Source organism: Leucopleurus acutus (genome assembly GCF_964270905.1).
Source record: "Leucopleurus acutus genome assembly, chromosome: 18".
Lineage (NCBI taxonomy): Eukaryota > Metazoa > Chordata > Mammalia > Artiodactyla > Delphinidae > Leucopleurus > Leucopleurus acutus.
This window is the reverse complement of record NC_139160.1, coordinates 50,444,333-50,460,793: the sequence shown is the minus strand read 5'-3', so window position 1 is coordinate 50,460,793 and position 16,461 is coordinate 50,444,333. Positions and strand designations below refer to the sequence as shown.

Below are 16,461 nucleotides of genomic sequence, written 5' to 3'. Positions count from 1 at the left end.
TGCTACTCTCTCACTTCGTCCCTTCCCCCTCCCCATATCCTCAAGTCCATTCTCTACATCTGCAGCATTATTCCTGTCCTGCCCCTAGGTTCATCAGAACCATTTTTTTTTTTTTTTTAGATTCCATATATATGTGTTAGCATATTGTATTTGTTTTTCTCTTTCTGACTTACTTCACTCTGTATGACAGACTCTAGGTCCATCCACCTCACTGCAAATAACTCATTTTCAGTTTTTTTTACGAGTGAGTAATATTCCATTGTATATATGTGCCACATCTTCTTTATCCATTCATCTGTCAATGGACATTTAGGTTGCTTCCATGTCCTGGCTATTGTAAATAGAGCTGCAGTGAACATTGTGGTACATGACTCTTTTGGAATTATGGTTTTCTCGGGGTATAGACCCAGTAGTGGGATTGCTGGGTCATATGGTAGTGCTATTTTTAATTTTTTAAGGAACCTCCATAACTGTTCTCCATAATGGCTGTACCAATTTACATTCCCACCAACAGTGCAAGAGGGTTCCCTTTTCTCCACACCCTCTCCAGCACTTATTGTTTGTAGATTTTTTGATGATGGCCATTCTGACTGGTGTGAAGTGATACCTCATTGTAGTTTTGATTTGTATTTCTCTAATGATTAGTGATGTTGAGCATTCTTTCATGTGTTTGTTGGCAACCTGTATATCTTCTTTGGAAAAATGTCTATTTAGATCTTCTGCCCATTTTTGGATTGGTTTTTTGACATTGAGCTACATGAGCTGCTTGTAAATTTTGGAGATTAATCCTTTGTCAGCTGCTTCATTTGCAAATATTTTCTCCCATTCTGAGGGTTGTCTTTTCGTCTTGTTTATGGTTTCTTTTGCTGTGCAAAAGCTTTTAGGTTTCATTAGGTCCCATTTGTTTATTTTTATTTCCATTTCTCTAGGAGGTGTGTCAACAAGGATCTTGCTGTGATTTATGTCATAGAGTGTTCTGCCTATGTTTTCCTCTAAGAATTTTATAGTGTCTGGCCTTACATTTAAGTCTTTAATGCATTTTGAGTTTATTTTTGTGTATGGTGTTAGGGAGTGATCTAATCTCATACTTCTACATGTAGCGCTCCAGTTTTTGCAGCACCACTTATTGAAGAGACTGTCTTTTCTCTATTGTACATTCTTGCCTCCTTTATCAAAACTAACATGACCATGTGTGTGTGGGTTGATCTCTGTGCTTTCTATCCTGTTCCATTGATCTATATTTCTGTTTTTGTGCCAGTACTATACTGTCTTGATTACTGTAACTTAGAGGTATAGTCGGAAGTAAGGGAGCCTGATTCCTCCAGCTCCGTTTTTCTTTTTCAAGATTACTTTGGCTGTTCGAGGTCTTTTGTGTTTCCATACAAATTGTGAACACTTTTGTTCTGGTTCTGTGAAAAACGCCATTGGTAATTTGATAGGGATTGCATTGAATCTGTAGATTGCTTTGGGTAGTAGAGTCATTTTCACAATGTTGATTCTTTCAATCCAGGAACATGGTATATCTCTGCATCTGTTTCTATCGTCTTTAATTTCTTTCATCAGTGTCTTATAGTTTTCTGCATACAGGTCTTTTGTCTCCTTAGGTAGGTTTATTCCTAGGTATTTTATTCTTTTTGTTGCAGTGGTAAATGGGAGTGTTTTCTTGATTTCTCTTTCAGATTTTTCATCATTAGTGTATAGGAATACAAGAGATTTCTGTGCATTAATTTTGTATCCTGCTACTTTATCAAATTCATTGATTAGCTCTAGTAGTTTTCTGGTAGTGTCTTTAGGATTCTCCATGAATAGTGTCATGTCATCTGCAAACAGTGATGGCTTTACTTATTCTTTTCCATTTTGGATTCCTTTTATTTCTTTTTCTTCTCTGATTGCTGTGGCTAAAACTTCCAAAACTATGTTGAATAAGAGTGGTGAGATTGGGCAACCTTGTCTTGTTCCTGATCTTAGTGGAAATGGTCTCAGTTTTTCACCATTGAGAATGATGTTGGCTGTGGGTTTGTCATATATGGCCTTTATTATGTTGCAGTAAGTTCCTTCTATGCCTACTTTCTGGAGGGTTTTTATCATAAACGGGTGTTGAATTTTGTCAAAAGCTTTTTCTGCATCTATTGAAATGATCATATGGTTTTTATCCTTCACTTTGTTATATATGGTGTATCACATTGATTGATTTGCGTATATTGAAGAATCCTTGCATTCCTGGCGTAAACCACACTTGATCATGGTATATGATGCTTTTAATGTGCTGTTGGATTCTGTTTGCTAGTATTTTGCTGAGGATTTTTGCATCTATGTTCATCAGTGATATTGGGCTGTAGTTTTCTTCCTTTGTGACATCTTTGGTTTTGGTATCAGGGTGATGGTGGCCTTGCAGAATGAGTTTGGGAGTGTTCCTCCCTCTGCTATATTTTGGAAGAGCTTGAGAAGGATAGCTGTTAGCTCTTCTCTAAATGTTTGATAGAATCTGCTTGTGAAGCCATCTGGTCCTGGGCTTTTGTTTGTTGGAAGATTTTTAATCAGAGTCTCAATTTCAGTGCTTGTGATGGTCTGTTTGTGTTTTCTATTTCTTCCTGGTTCAGTCTCAGAATATTGTGTTTTTCTAAGAATTTGTCCATTTCTTCCAAGTTGTCCATTTTTTCCAAGTTGTCCACTTTATTGACATAAAGGTGCTTGTAGTAATCTCTCATGATCTTTTGTATTTCTGCAGTGTCAGTTGTTACTTCTCCTTTTTCATTTCTAATTCTATTGATTTGAGTCTTCTCCCTTTTTTTGTTGATGAGTCTGGCTAATGATGTATCAATTTTGTTTATCTTCTCAAAGAACCAGCTATTAGTTTTTTTGATCTTTGCTATCGTTTCCTTCATTTCTAATCTGATCTTTAAGATTTCTTTCCTTCTGCTAACTTTGGGGTTTTTTTTGTTCTTCTTTCTCTAATTGCTTTAGGTGTGAGGTTAGGTTGTTGATGTGGGATGTTTCTTGTTTCTTGAGGTAGGATTGTATTGCTATAAGCTTCCCTCTTAGAACTGCTTTTGCTGCATCCCATAGGTCTTGGGTCGTTGTGTTTTCATTGTCATTTATTTCTAGGTATTTTTTGATTTCTTCAGTAATCTCTTGGTTATTAAGTAGTGTATTGTTTAGCCTCCATGTGTTTGTATTATTTCAGATTTTTTCCCTGTGATTGATATCTAGTCTCATAACGTTGTGTTCAGAAAATATAGTTGATACGATTTCAATTTTCTTAAATTTACCAAGGCTTGATTTGTGACCCACGCTATGATCTATCCTGGAGAATGTTCCATGAGCACTTGAGAAGAAAGTGTATTCTGTTGTTTTGGGATGGAATGTCCTGTAAATATCAATTAAGTCCATCTTGTTTAATGTATCACTTAATGGTTGGGTTTCCTTATTTGTTTTCATTTTGGATGATCTGTCCATTGGTGAAAGTGGGGTGTTAAAGTCCCCTCCTATGAATGTGTTACCGTCGATTTCCCCTTTTATGGCTGTTAGCATTTGCCTTATGTATTGAGGTGCTCCTATGTTGGGTGCATAAGTATTTACGATTGATCCCTTGATCATTCTGTAGTGTCCTTCTTTGTCTCTTATAGTAGTCTTTATTTTAAAGTCTATTTTGTCTGATATGAGAATTGCTACTCCAGCTTTCTTTTGGTTTACGTTTGCATGGAGAGTATCTTTTTCCATCCTCTCACTTTCAGTCTGTATATGTCCCTAGGTCTGAAGTGGGTCTCTTGTAGACAGCATATATACAAGTCTTGTTTTTGTATCCATTCATCCAGTCTATGTCTTTTCGTTGGGGCATTTAATCCATTTACATTTAAGGTTATTGTCAATATGTATGTTCCTATTACAATTTTCTTAATTGTTTTGAGTTTGTTATTGTAGGTCTTTTCCTTCTCTTGTGTTTCCTTCCTAGAGAAGTTCCGTTAGCATTTGTTGTAAAGCTGGTTTGGTGGTGCTGAATTCTCTTAGCTTTTGCTTGTCTGTAAAGGTGTTAATTTCTCTGTTGAATCTGAATGAGATCCTAGCTGAGAAGAGTAATCTTGGTTATAGGTTTTTCCCTTTTGTCACTTTAAATATGTCCTGCCACTCCTTTCTGGCTTGCAGAGTTTCTGCTGAAAGATCAGCTGTTAACTTTATGGGGATTCCCTTGTATGTTATTTGTTGTTTTTCCCTTGCTGCTTTTAATACTTTTTCTTTGTATTTACTTTTTGATAGTTTGATTAATGTGTGTCTTGATGTGTTTCTCCATGGATTTATCCTGTATGGGACTCTCTGTGCTTCCTGGACTTGAGTAACTATTTCCTTTTCCGTATTAGGGAAGTTTTCAACTATAATCTCTTCAAATATTTTCTCAGTCCCTCTCTTTTTCTCTTCTTATTCTGAGACCCCCATAATTCAAATGTTGGTGCATGTAATGTTGTCCCAGAGGTCTCTAAGACTGTCCTCAATTCTTTTCAGTCTTTTTTCTTTGCTCTGCAGTTGTTATTTCCACTATTTTATCTTCCAGGTCACTTATCCATTCTTCTGCCTCAGTTATTCTGCTATTGATTCATTCTAGAGAATTTTTAGTTTCATTTATTGTGTTATTCATCATTGTTTGTTTGCACTTTAGTTCTTCTAGGTCCTTGTTAAACGTTTCTTCTGTTTTCTCCATTCTATTTCCAAGATTTTGGATCATCTCTACTGTCATTACTCAGAATTCTTTTTCAGGAAGCCTGCCTATTTCCTCTTCATTTGTTAGGTCTGGTGGGTTTTTACCTTGCTTCTTCATCTGCTTTGTGTTTCTGTGTCTTCTCACTTTGCTTAACTTACTGTGTTTGGGGTCTCCTTTTCTCAGGCTGCACGTTCGTAGTTCCTCTTTGTTTTTGGTGTCTGCCCCCGGTGGCTAAGGTTGGTTAAGTGGGTTGTGTAGGCTTCCTGGTGGAAGGGACTAGTGCCTGTGTTCTGGCGGATGAGGCTGGATCTTGTCTTTCTGGTAGGCAGGGCCACGTCTGGTCATGTGTTTTGGGATGTCTGTGACATTATTATGATTTTAGGCAGCCTGTGTAGTAATGGGTGGGTTTGTGTTTCAGTCTTGCTAGTTGTTTGGCATAGGGTGTCCAGCACTGTAGCTTGCTGGTCGTTGAGTGGAGCTGGGTTTAGCGTTGAGACGGAGATCTCTGGGAGAGCTTTGGCTGAATGATATTATGTGGAGCTGGGCGGTCTCTGGTGGACCAGTGTTCTGAACTCGGCTCTCCCACCTGAGATGCACAGGCCTAACACCTGGGCAGAGCACCAAGGCCCTGTTAGCCATATGGCTCAGAAGAAAAGGGAGAAGAAAAGAAAGAAAGAAAGAAAAGATAATGATAATAAAGTAAAATAAAGTTGTTAAAATAAAAAATAAAAAAATAATTATTAAAAATAAAAAAATTAAAAAGTAATAAGAAAATCAAAAAGAAAAAGAAAGAAGAGAGCAGCCAAACTGAATGATAACAAGTGCTAAAAAGTATACTAAAAACAAAAAACCAGGACAGACAGAACCCTAGGACAAATGGTAAAAGCAAAGCTATACGCACAAAGTCACACAAAGAAGCCTAAGGATACACACTCACAAAAAGAGAAAAAGGAAAAAATATATATATATCGTTTCTCCCAAAGTCCACTGCCTCAGTTTTGGGATGATTCGTTGTCTATTCAGGTATTCCACAGATGCAGGGTACGTATGTCAAGTTGATTGTGGAGATTTCATCCGCTGCTCCTGAGGCTGTTGGGAGAGATTTCCCTTTCTCTTCCTTGTTCCTGCAGCTCCAGGGTTTCAGCTTTGGATTTGGCCCCGCCTCTGCGTGTAGGTCACCTGAGGCCCACTGTTCTTTGCTCAGACAGGACAGCGTTAAAGGAGCAGCTGATTAGGGGGCTCTGGCCCACTCAGGCTGGGGGGGGGGGGGCACGGAGTGCGGAGCAGGCCTGCGGCGGCAGAGGCCGGCGTGACGTTGCAGCAGCCTGAGGCGCGCCGCGCGTTCTCCCGGGGAAGTTGTCCCTGGATCACGGGACCCTGGCAGTGGCGGGCTCCACAGTCTCCCTGGAGGAGAGGTGTGGACATTGACCTGTGCTTGCACACAGGTTTCTTGGTGGCTGCAGCAGCAGCCTTAGCTTTTCATGCCTGTCTGTGGTGTCCGCGCTGATAGCCGTGCCTCGCGCCCATCTCTGGAGCTTTTTTAGGTGGTTCTCTGAATGCCCTCTCCTCGTGCACCCCAAAACAATGGTTTCTTGCCTCTTCGGCAGCTCCAGACTTTTTCCCGGGCTCCCTCCTGGCTAGCCTTGGTGCACTAACCCCCCTTCAAGCTGTGTTCACGCTGCCAACCCCAGTCCTCTCCCTGGGATCCAACCTCCGAAGTCCGAGCCTCAGCTCCCAGCCCACGCCCGGGTGAGCAGACAAGCCTCTCGGTGAGTGCTGGTTGGCACCGATCCTCTGTGCGGGAATCTCTCCGCTTTGCCCTCCGCACCCCTGTTACTGTGCTCTCCTCCGTGGCTCCGAAGCTTACCCCCCTCCGCCACCCGCAGTCTCTGCCCACGAAGGGGCTTCCTAGTGTGTGGAAACCTTTCCTCCTTCACAGCTCCCTCCCACTGGTGCAGGTCCCATCCCTATTCTTTTGTCTCTGTTTTTTCTTTTTCTTTTGCCCTATCCAGGTACGTGGGGGGTTTCTTGCCTTTTGGGAGGTTTGAGGTCTTCTGCCAGCATTCAGTAGGTGTTCTGTAGGAGTTGTTCCACATGTAGATGTATTTCTGATGTTTTTGTGGGGAGGAAGGTGATCTCCATGTCTTACTCCTCTGACATCTTGAAGTTCTCTCTTATTTTAAATTTTTTCCTCAAGTTCCTCAGTTCATTTTATTACTTAAATTTTTATTTCACAAAAAAATGTACTTGTACATATATTGTGTTTTTATGTATTGGTGAATCTATTTTTATGGAGTGTATTTCCAGGACTGTTACTGCTTGTTTAAAAACTATCGGTTTTTGTTTTTGTTTGTTTTGTTTATGGTGGTTAATGTTTTTAAAAAATGAAGGGTTTCTGTTTTCACTAACAGCAGTAAAAGGCAGTTTCTTTTGAAATACTTCCAGCAGCAGATCATATAATTCTTTAATTTCTGTCAATTCAGTGAATGTGAAGTGATATCTCATCATTATTTTCATATATATTTCCATGACTCACATTTTTCCTGGATATTTAAATATACTCTTCTGTGAGTTTTCTCTTAAAAACCTTTGCCTGTATTGTTTTTATCCTTAAAAATTGAAAGATGTTCTCTGAATATTCTTCATATTAACTGTTTTCTGTCTTCTCTACAAATAGTGTTTCCCAATTTACTTATGATCATATAACTAAATTAGGTTATATTCTGTTACGCAAAAGCACTTAACATTTTTAAGAAGCAAATACGTATTTCTTTGAAATTTTTGAATTTTCTATCTAGACTAGAAAGGTCTCAGTTTCTAGATGATTATATGATATCTTAAATATTCTTCAAAAAGACTGTTTTATTTCATTTTACATTAATAAATTTTAAAGCCAATGGATGATTATTGTTCTGATGTGGGCTAGACATCTAACTGTATTTTCTTACCAGTAGCCAGTTGTACAGTCATTATGTGTGAAATGGCTACCAGATTTATCATTTATTATATTCCCTTATATATCAGAACCTATTTTCTGGGCCTTCCATTATTTCCCTGACCTACTGATCTAGTCTTATGCTAATATTATGTGGTTTATGTTTTGTATGGTATTTTAACATTTAGTAAGGTTAGCTACTCTCAGTGTGTGTCTTTTTTAATTGTTTGGGGGACTATTCTTAGTATTTAATTTAAAAAATATAATGTAAATTGAAATTGCATTTAATTTATCTGTTAGTTTTAGAAGAATTCATTTTTATGGTATTAAATATTCCCACTCAGTAACAGGATGTGTCTTTCCATTTATTCAGATTCTGTTTTTGTTTTGAATTTTGTTGGGATATAGTTGATTTACAATGTTGTGTTAGTTTCAGGTGTATAACAAAGTGAGTCAGTTATACATACACATATATCCACTCTTTTTTAGATTCTTTTCCCATATAGGCCATTACAGACTATTGAGTAGAGTTCCCTGTGCTATACAGTAGGTCCTTATTAGTTATCTGTTTTATATACAGTAGTGTGTGTGTGTCAATCCCAATCTTCCAATTTATCCCTCCTCCCCTTGTTACCCCCCAGTATCCATAAGTTTAGTTTCTACATCTTAACTCTATTTTTATTGATATTTTGTAGATAAATTCATTTGTAGCCTTTTTTTAGATTCTACATATAAGCGGTATCATATGATATTTGTCTCTGTCTGACTTAAGCCATTATTTTAAAACAGGTCATAAATTTCCTTAATGCTTGGGTCTGTGCCTTCATTTGTAGTCTTTTCGTAAGACTGCTTTAATGCCAAAGATCTATTTATTTGTGTTGAACATGAATTTTTTCGGTGTGGAATTATCAAAATCATACAGAATACTCAATTAGGGGTATATAATTTTCTTTTGAATTGATAAATTATTCGCAATTTTAGGAGTTTGAGGAGCTGTCACTTCTAAAGTTGCGTTATTCCTGTTATAATTACCCTTTTCATTCTTGTTGGACTACTTTTTTCCCCCCAGGGTTCTATGTTGTTATCACTTTAAAGTTAATATGTGAGTTTGGCAGAATCAGAATGCAGGTTTTCCCCTAGAATCTTGGAGAGAATTTCAAGTCCTATTTTTGTGTTGCCGTTTATAGCTAATATAATATAATGGGGTATCCTTTGGGAGATCAAATTAATTATCATACATCTTTGTATTATGATCTGATCTTTGTAAGATCAGATTATTTATGATAATTAGCCGACTTTGGGAAGTAGGGGGAATATTGTGAAAAAAAGGCCTGAGTGAGAACAGCCACCTCCTCCTCTCTGGCTTCCCTATTTGACACCTCGTTAGTATTCAGGTGCTTCTTCCCAAATAATGTCTGGATTTCCTATGAGTATATTTCTGGGTTTATACTTGACCTAACATAGTTAAATAGATCATATATAATAGGCCTTTTCTTTTAGGCTGTGGAATATTATGATTTTTTAACAATAAATTTTCTTTGCATTTTTAGTCCGTTAAAAAATATTTTGGCTCTCTTTATCAAAGGATAGTATTTCTTCTAGAAAGCTATATATTTGGCTCTGTTTAGTGTATTTAAGCCCCTAACTTGTTTATTTTAAAGTTTAATTTGGATTAAAGAAAGATTCTGTGATTTTTTTTAAAAACAACATTGGAGTTGAAATTTATCTTTTTGGATCTTTCCCAAGCTATTTCCATTTAAAATTAAGTGTTCCCAATCTCTGAACCTAAGCCATTGATAAATGTCATAAGTGAATTTCTAAAGTCTTTGGTCCTTTCTGAAGTTAATTCTTCTTCTTCTTTTTTCCCCAGAGATATACTATCAGTTTCCAATAATTATTTACAGATTTAAATGGATAGAATCTAACCAAGTACAGTAATTTCTTTATTAGTGAAGCAGAAATAAACACACAAATAAAGTCAACTTAGGAATAAATATGGAGGTCACTAAGCACTATTACAGATGACTTAAATATCATAAAACTGTGACTACATATCTTAGAATAAATTTAGAATTAAACATTATTTTTAAAATAGTGCCCATGGCCAAGTCAGTAGGGCCTATTATTTTTATCAGTTTGTTACTGTTGTAGTAAGTGATCTTCCAAATTGTCACTAATACTGGCTTTTGAAAGCCAGGAGTTTCACAGGGCACCTAGCTATGTGTTTCAAAACTGTTGCCAGGTAGATCCTTTCTCTTGTGTCTCCACAAATCTGGATAACCAGGGAGAGGCTCAGTGAGGCTGTCACAAGTTTTTCAGGACTGATCCAACCAAATAACTTTAAAGCTGGGACTTCAGCAGGATATGTGACTAAGAAATTAGTGTTCACCGACCCTCTAGCCAGCTTCTGGGAGTGTTCTTGTTTTCTTTTATGTTATAATCAAAGACCATATGCTTAGTTCACAAATGATAGGAAAAGGACAAAGAAGAGGAAAAATAACAAGTAATTGGATGCAGTGAAAGAGAATGGGAGATGATGGCGTGTAAAGGAGAGGGAGGGGTAAGGAGACAGAATTCATGAAGCTGGCAAGCTGGGCTCACTCATTGAAGGCTGCCCACATCTCCCTTATCTGGGAGATAGCCATGTTGTTTGTTTGCTAACCTCTTAATACTAAAGCTGCTGGTGCCTCGCTAATTGTGAAACCTTTTTAAAGACGTTATTAATAATGGCTTTGAAGATAGCAGAATCCATTTGTCTTTCTGTAGAAATATACCAATTATGCCTCTCAGGAGTGTGTAATATCTCTTCATACCTTTTAATTTTTCATCTCTTCATACCTTTTCTTTAAAATTGACAAATCCTGATCTGAAGGGGTGATTTCATTGCTGATTCATTTAAGTTAATCTTAAAAGTGTGGAAAAGATGTTACGGAGTTTTAAGGAAAGAGAAGGATTTCAGTTAATAATTTATTTGTTTATTTTTAGGATCTGTGGTTGTGGTTCTGGAGAATCTGGCTGTGCTGTATGTGGATGTTGCAAGGCTTGTGCAAGAGAATTGGATGGTCAAGAGGCAAGACAAAGAGGGATTCTTGATGCAGTGAAGGAGATGATACCTTTAGACCTTCTGTTAGGTAGTATTTCTGATAGTCTAAATAATTCCTTTTAGATATGTGTTAAAAAATTAAGATAATAGTTGATTATGCAGTACTCTGTGTTTGGTAACTGACAGTGTGTCACTGATTAAGGGATGAGATGCTTTTTCTCTTTTTGCTAAGATCCTTGTGGTAAAAATCATTTGTGTTTTAGACAGTGTTTTTGCTAGCTTTTACTTTCTTGAATTTCATATAGTTCTGTCATATCTATTATAAAACTAATTGACTGACTGACTGTCAATCATCTAGCTGTCCCAGTACCCGGGGTTAACATTGAAGAACACCTTCAGTTACGACAAGAAGAAAAACGGCAGCGTGTAATCAGGAGACACAGATTAGATGAAGGAAGAGGTAAGATGTAGCTGCAGAGAAAATGTATATGAAAATACATTTTCTTACCCTATACTGAGACCAGTTAAAAGTTTACAGAATAGGCTGATTTGGTAAGAAATTAAAATTAGTAACATTCTAGTAACTTACGAAAGTATTATGAAAATATTCAGGGTATTACAATTGTGCTAATAACATAACATTTAATTCGGTAGTGTGTTTATGGCATAGGTCAACCATATTAAGAATTGTGCCATATGCCAAGCATCAAAAACTGTTAGCAATGGCAATCTTTAAAAAAATACAAATTCGAAGAACTGTCCTTCACCCATATTTTGACTCATCTACTTAACTCTGAACACCAAATTAGTTTAGTATTTTAAGTTCTGATTTCTTACTCATTTACAATTATTATCATTTGGGCATAGTCTCACTGCTCTTCCTTCCAATTTAGTGCATAATTATGCTTTTATGTATCTTTCCGGAAAAAGCTTGTTCTGGTTATGTACAAGAAGGGTAAGTTGGAGGGTCTGCAGGTTTTAATTGCAAAGATAGATTTATTATCTATCTTTTCCTCATTGTTTATGACCATTTCTCAGCCTAAAAACTACATTTAACAGTGATTATAGTAAGTATTTTAGTATATATCCAACAAGCAGAGATAAATATAAGTATTACTAAAGTTATTCTTGCCCAATAGAATCTTTTCTTTGTAGATTAAGACAGATTGTTACAAAGGTCTGTAATTTTATTCCTCTGCTAGGCAAAATTTTGATTCAAAATATTTAGTGATATTGTATATTTTAATACTTATTAAAATGGCATGGTATTTGATACAGGAGATAAAACCTATTACTCATTTAACCATCATTACAGACTTTTTTAGGCATTCCTTTTTTTAATATAAAATGGAGTAAGTATTGAATATAAAATATATAGCACACATGGTAATTCTGTTTTTATTAAACTTAGGTCATAAGACATCTGCTTAGAGCTTGAAGATTGTTCTTTATAGTGTCTAATAAGCAATGTTGAGGAATTGATACAGTGAATATTTGCTGTTAGTTTGGCTTTGTTTACATAAAATCATTGCCTTTAAATGATATTGTAATGAGATTAATGTATCTACTCTTATTTATATTGTATAAATGTATGAGAAAATTGCATATTAAATGTTATGTAGAGAATAGGGTAAAATTTAAGTTCTGGGTCTTTATGACACATGGTAATTAAGTGATAATTCCTTTTGTATTAATAGTATGATTTGCTTAAGATTAATTACTAGTGATACTTTTACTACCTGTTTTTTTTTTTTTGAAATATTAGGTTGAATCATATGAAATGACCTACAAAAAACAGCAATTTCCTACGTTTCAACCAAAGTATAGCAAATCCTTGTGATGACATTTAATTACTTGCCTAACGCTATATATCTTATTTTTTTCTCTCCCTCTATAAAAAGCTATTCTTCTCTAGGTATAGTATATATTTCTGTATATCAGAAGTAAAAGAACATTGATGATGCCCTGGTTATTCAACAAAACTTTGTGATAGCAGAATATTCTTTTGGCTTTTATTTTAAAATGTATCATAGACCTTTAAAACATGAACTCTAACCCTTTAAGAGTTAAAAAAAACTCCATTATTTAAATATTTATGGAAATTAGATTATTGTATCTGTGCTTTAACAAGCTTTCCCAGCCATTCTGAGGGTGCTGAAGTGTGAGAACCGCTGCTCTAGGGCAGTGATGTTCTAAGTTTGTTACATGGGCCTTCTACATCAGTCACCTGGGCCTCGTGCTTCAGCATTTCTGCCAGAGGGTCCTCCATACAGATTTAAGTCACATGCACAGTGTTCTAGGGCTCTTGTTTGGCACCATGCTAGCGAGGATTGTTAGTCTCGTTTTGTCCTCATGAGGAACAGGAATGTCAAATTTTTAGTGTTCCAACTGCCACACATACATACTTGTCTTTTCTCCACACACCCCCCCCCCACCCCCCTTGGCTTCTGCTTGGTGTTTTTTAGATAACTGACAGTTAGCAGTCTGTTGGTAATTATGCTTATTGGTAATTGACTTTACCTGTGTTGAAATTTCAGCCTTTCAGTATTAGATTAAGTTAAATTATTTTACTTGATTTATCTATCATCCTATTTACCAAGTTTGTGTTATTTGTTTTAAAGTTGATCAAAATTTTAGGACCTAGCTCGTGTATCAAAAGCCTTGCTCATCAACCTCAGGCCTATTGATATAGTTCAGCTGCTGTTTATGACACAAATTCTTCTGTTGCTGTTGAAACCCCTGAAAGTAGTGTGGTTACTACTTTTTGATAAAGTTGGAACTTTAATTTTTTTATGTTATTAGTCTTCCAGATAATACTTTTCTTACATATATATTCTTAGGTGCCAGTAGTATTCATTTACAGATTTTATTTCAGTGGTGTTTGTGATCATTTTTAGTTTGTTTTTTAGATTAGACAGTTGATTGATATATAAGTTCTCTGAGACTTGTATTAACTTTACAAGTGGAGTGCTTGTTCAGTGGGATTTTTAAGTAGAACTCTTCAAGTCATCAGAACTCCTGGGTGATTGTATCAGTGTTCTTATCTTTATATTCCTTCTGTGATTGTATCAATGTTCTTATCTTTATATTCCTTCTCAGCGCTCTGTTTCAAGGAAAACTAAGCTCAAATAATGTTGCCTATTTTTCCTTCTTTCTTTTTCCCCTAAATGTCAAATCAAAATTCCATGATTGTGAGCTGTCGATGGGGTGAGTTACGTCCTGGTTTGCCTGGGACAGTCCCATTTTATGCCTACTGTTCGGACGTATTTCTTACAGTGCCCCCTTTTGCTCTCGGTAGAGAGTCTCATTTGGATAATAAGTTATATAGTTAGCATAGCTATATAGCATGGTGGTTGAATATGTGGGTTCTGAAGTTAGACTTTGGTTCATATCCTGGCTTCTTAAGTTTTACTTGGAGCATAACCACTCTGAACCTTAGTTTCTCTACCTTTAAAATGAAGATTACAACTGTACCTACGTTAAGTAGGGATGAGGATTAAGTGACTTGCATGCAAATGCCTGACCTATACTAAGCCCTGGGTAAATGGTGATGATGGCGATGGTGATGATGAGGATGCTAGTGGTGGCGTGGCAGTGGGCTGTTTAGTAAACTTCTGTTCTCTTTGGATTTGATTCTTTTCCAGCTCTGGCCTCTACTTGATTGCTTTTCTCACAACGTTGGGATGCTCATCACAAAATTTTGATTATTATTAATAAAACCCCCTACATCTTCTGTAGAATAAAATGATTCTATTTTGATAGAAACAAATCAGTTTCCCATAGTCACAAATTAGAATGTAAAAACAAGTTTATTATAGTCTCTCCAGTTTCAAAGTGATTGAGAAGTTATTGCTATTGATTTTTAAGCCTCGGAAACCATTAAGTTTTCTTGATTTGACATGTCAAATCCAGTAGTAGCTGATCTTCCAATACTACCTTAAAGTCTCCTTTTAAATTAAAATATTATATGAAGCACATGGAAAACATAAGTAAGAAAAAATATCAATGTAATTCTCATCCAAAGATAACCACTATAGAATTTTGGTATACTTTCTTAAAGGTTTTCCATGCATACTTTTTTGTTTAGACATTTTACATCATTTCATACTGTGATATATATCGGTGTACTGTTTTTTCCCCTTAATAATTATATCGTAAGTTTTTTGTGCCTTATTGCAATACCATATTGAACTAATACAGGAATTTAGGTTAAAGGTTTTCCACAAGGCTATCCTTTAATTAAATTATTACTTTTATTTATTTCATCGGTATCTTCTAATTGAGTTTTATACATTTCCAGTTATATCACTGACTGAATCTTTTTTTAAATATATAAGTTTATTTATTTATTTATTTATTGGCTGTGTTGGGTCTTCATTGCTGCATGCAGGCTTTTGCTAGTTGCGGCGAGTGGGAGCTATTCTTTGTTGCAGTGTGTAGGCTTCTCATTGTGGTGACTTCGCTTCTCTTTTTTGGGGCACGGCCTCTAGGCGCGCGGCTTCAGTAGTTGTGGCTCGCAGGCTCTAGAGCACAGGCTCAGTAGTTGTGGTGCACGGGCTTAGTTGCTCCGCGGCATGTGGGATCTTCTTGGACCAGGGCTCAAACCGATGTCTCCGTATTGGCAGTCGGATACTTAACCACTGCTCCACCAGGAAGTCCCTCACTGACTGAATCTTATATTTCATATATTTGCTTAATGTTATATTATGTACGTTTTTAAAATTTTTCTAGCAGTTTTTTCCTTGCCCTCCCATTCTCTTTTACCAAGCAAATGAGGTTTAGTCTAACAGGTATATTTCTGTATCTTACTCCATTAAAATATAATCATGTGCAGATATCTATACATATGTGAGCGTGTAGGCATATGTTTATTTACAGAAGGGATATTGTATTAAATATACAGTTGTTTGCAACACCTTTTTCACATTTTACAGTAAAACATGAACACATACTAGTGAATATGGATCTATCACATTCTATTTAATAGCTACATAACATTTCATAATATGTCTGTACCACAGTTTTTTCAGCCATTATTTTGTTGATGGTCATTAAGGTTATTTTCACGGTTTTGTGGATTTTGCTATAATAATATATTCTTAAACTTGTAGCCATATGTAGTGGAATTTTTGTTTATATAATAGAGCTTCCCAGAAATAGCATATTTGGGCCAGAGAGCGTGTATGTTTTAAATTTTAACAGATATTTCAAATTTTTAAAACATGTTATAGGAATTTATCTTCCTAAGACTAACGTATGAGAGTGGTGTTTTCCTGTAGCACCACCTTTATTAGGTATTATTTTTAATTTTTGCAAAACGGTGAGCGATGTTATGTGCTTGCTAATTTAAATAGCACAGAAGTACGTTTTCTTTATAAATCTTGTTTTAATGGCTGAATATTATTCCAGTGAGAAAATATACCATAGTTTTTTATTAACTGTTCTTCTTTTTGGATTGTTTTAATTTTTCATTACAATTAATAAGGTTATAATAACACCTTTGAGCTGAAATCTTTTTAAAAATATTTCAGTTTTCCTTAGGACAGATTTCTGTTTGCATAATTACTGGGCCAAAGGATAATAATAATTTTTAGGTTCTTGCAATGTATCACCAGTAACTTTCTGAAAGTAACTCCATACTTTCCCACCCTCAAGTTTTGCCAGCTGCCCCTCCAGTGTGCTAAGTTTTGTCATAGCACACCGTCATAATTTCTTCTTGAGTTTTATGTAAACTTTCCCTCAACCATTAGACTGTGAGCTTCTTGAATCAGAGATGGGGTCTTGTTTATC

General features: G+C 36.1%; 1 protein-coding gene across 7 annotated transcripts in view; it reads left to right on the top strand.

Annotated features, from left to right (window-relative positions):
* Positions 1-16,461, top strand: part of MYCBP2 (MYC binding protein 2) — a 273,166-nt gene that overhangs the window by 78,085 nt on the left and 178,620 nt on the right. For all 7 annotated transcript variants that reach the window (XM_082859416.1, XM_082859420.1, XM_082859419.1 and 4 more), the window contains 2 exons: positions 10,614-10,759; positions 11,030-11,131. In XM_082859416.1, the coding sequence (XP_082715542.1) occupies positions 10,614-10,759; positions 11,030-11,131 (248 nt within the window). The remainder of the gene's footprint in view (positions 1-10,613; positions 10,760-11,029; positions 11,132-16,461) is intronic.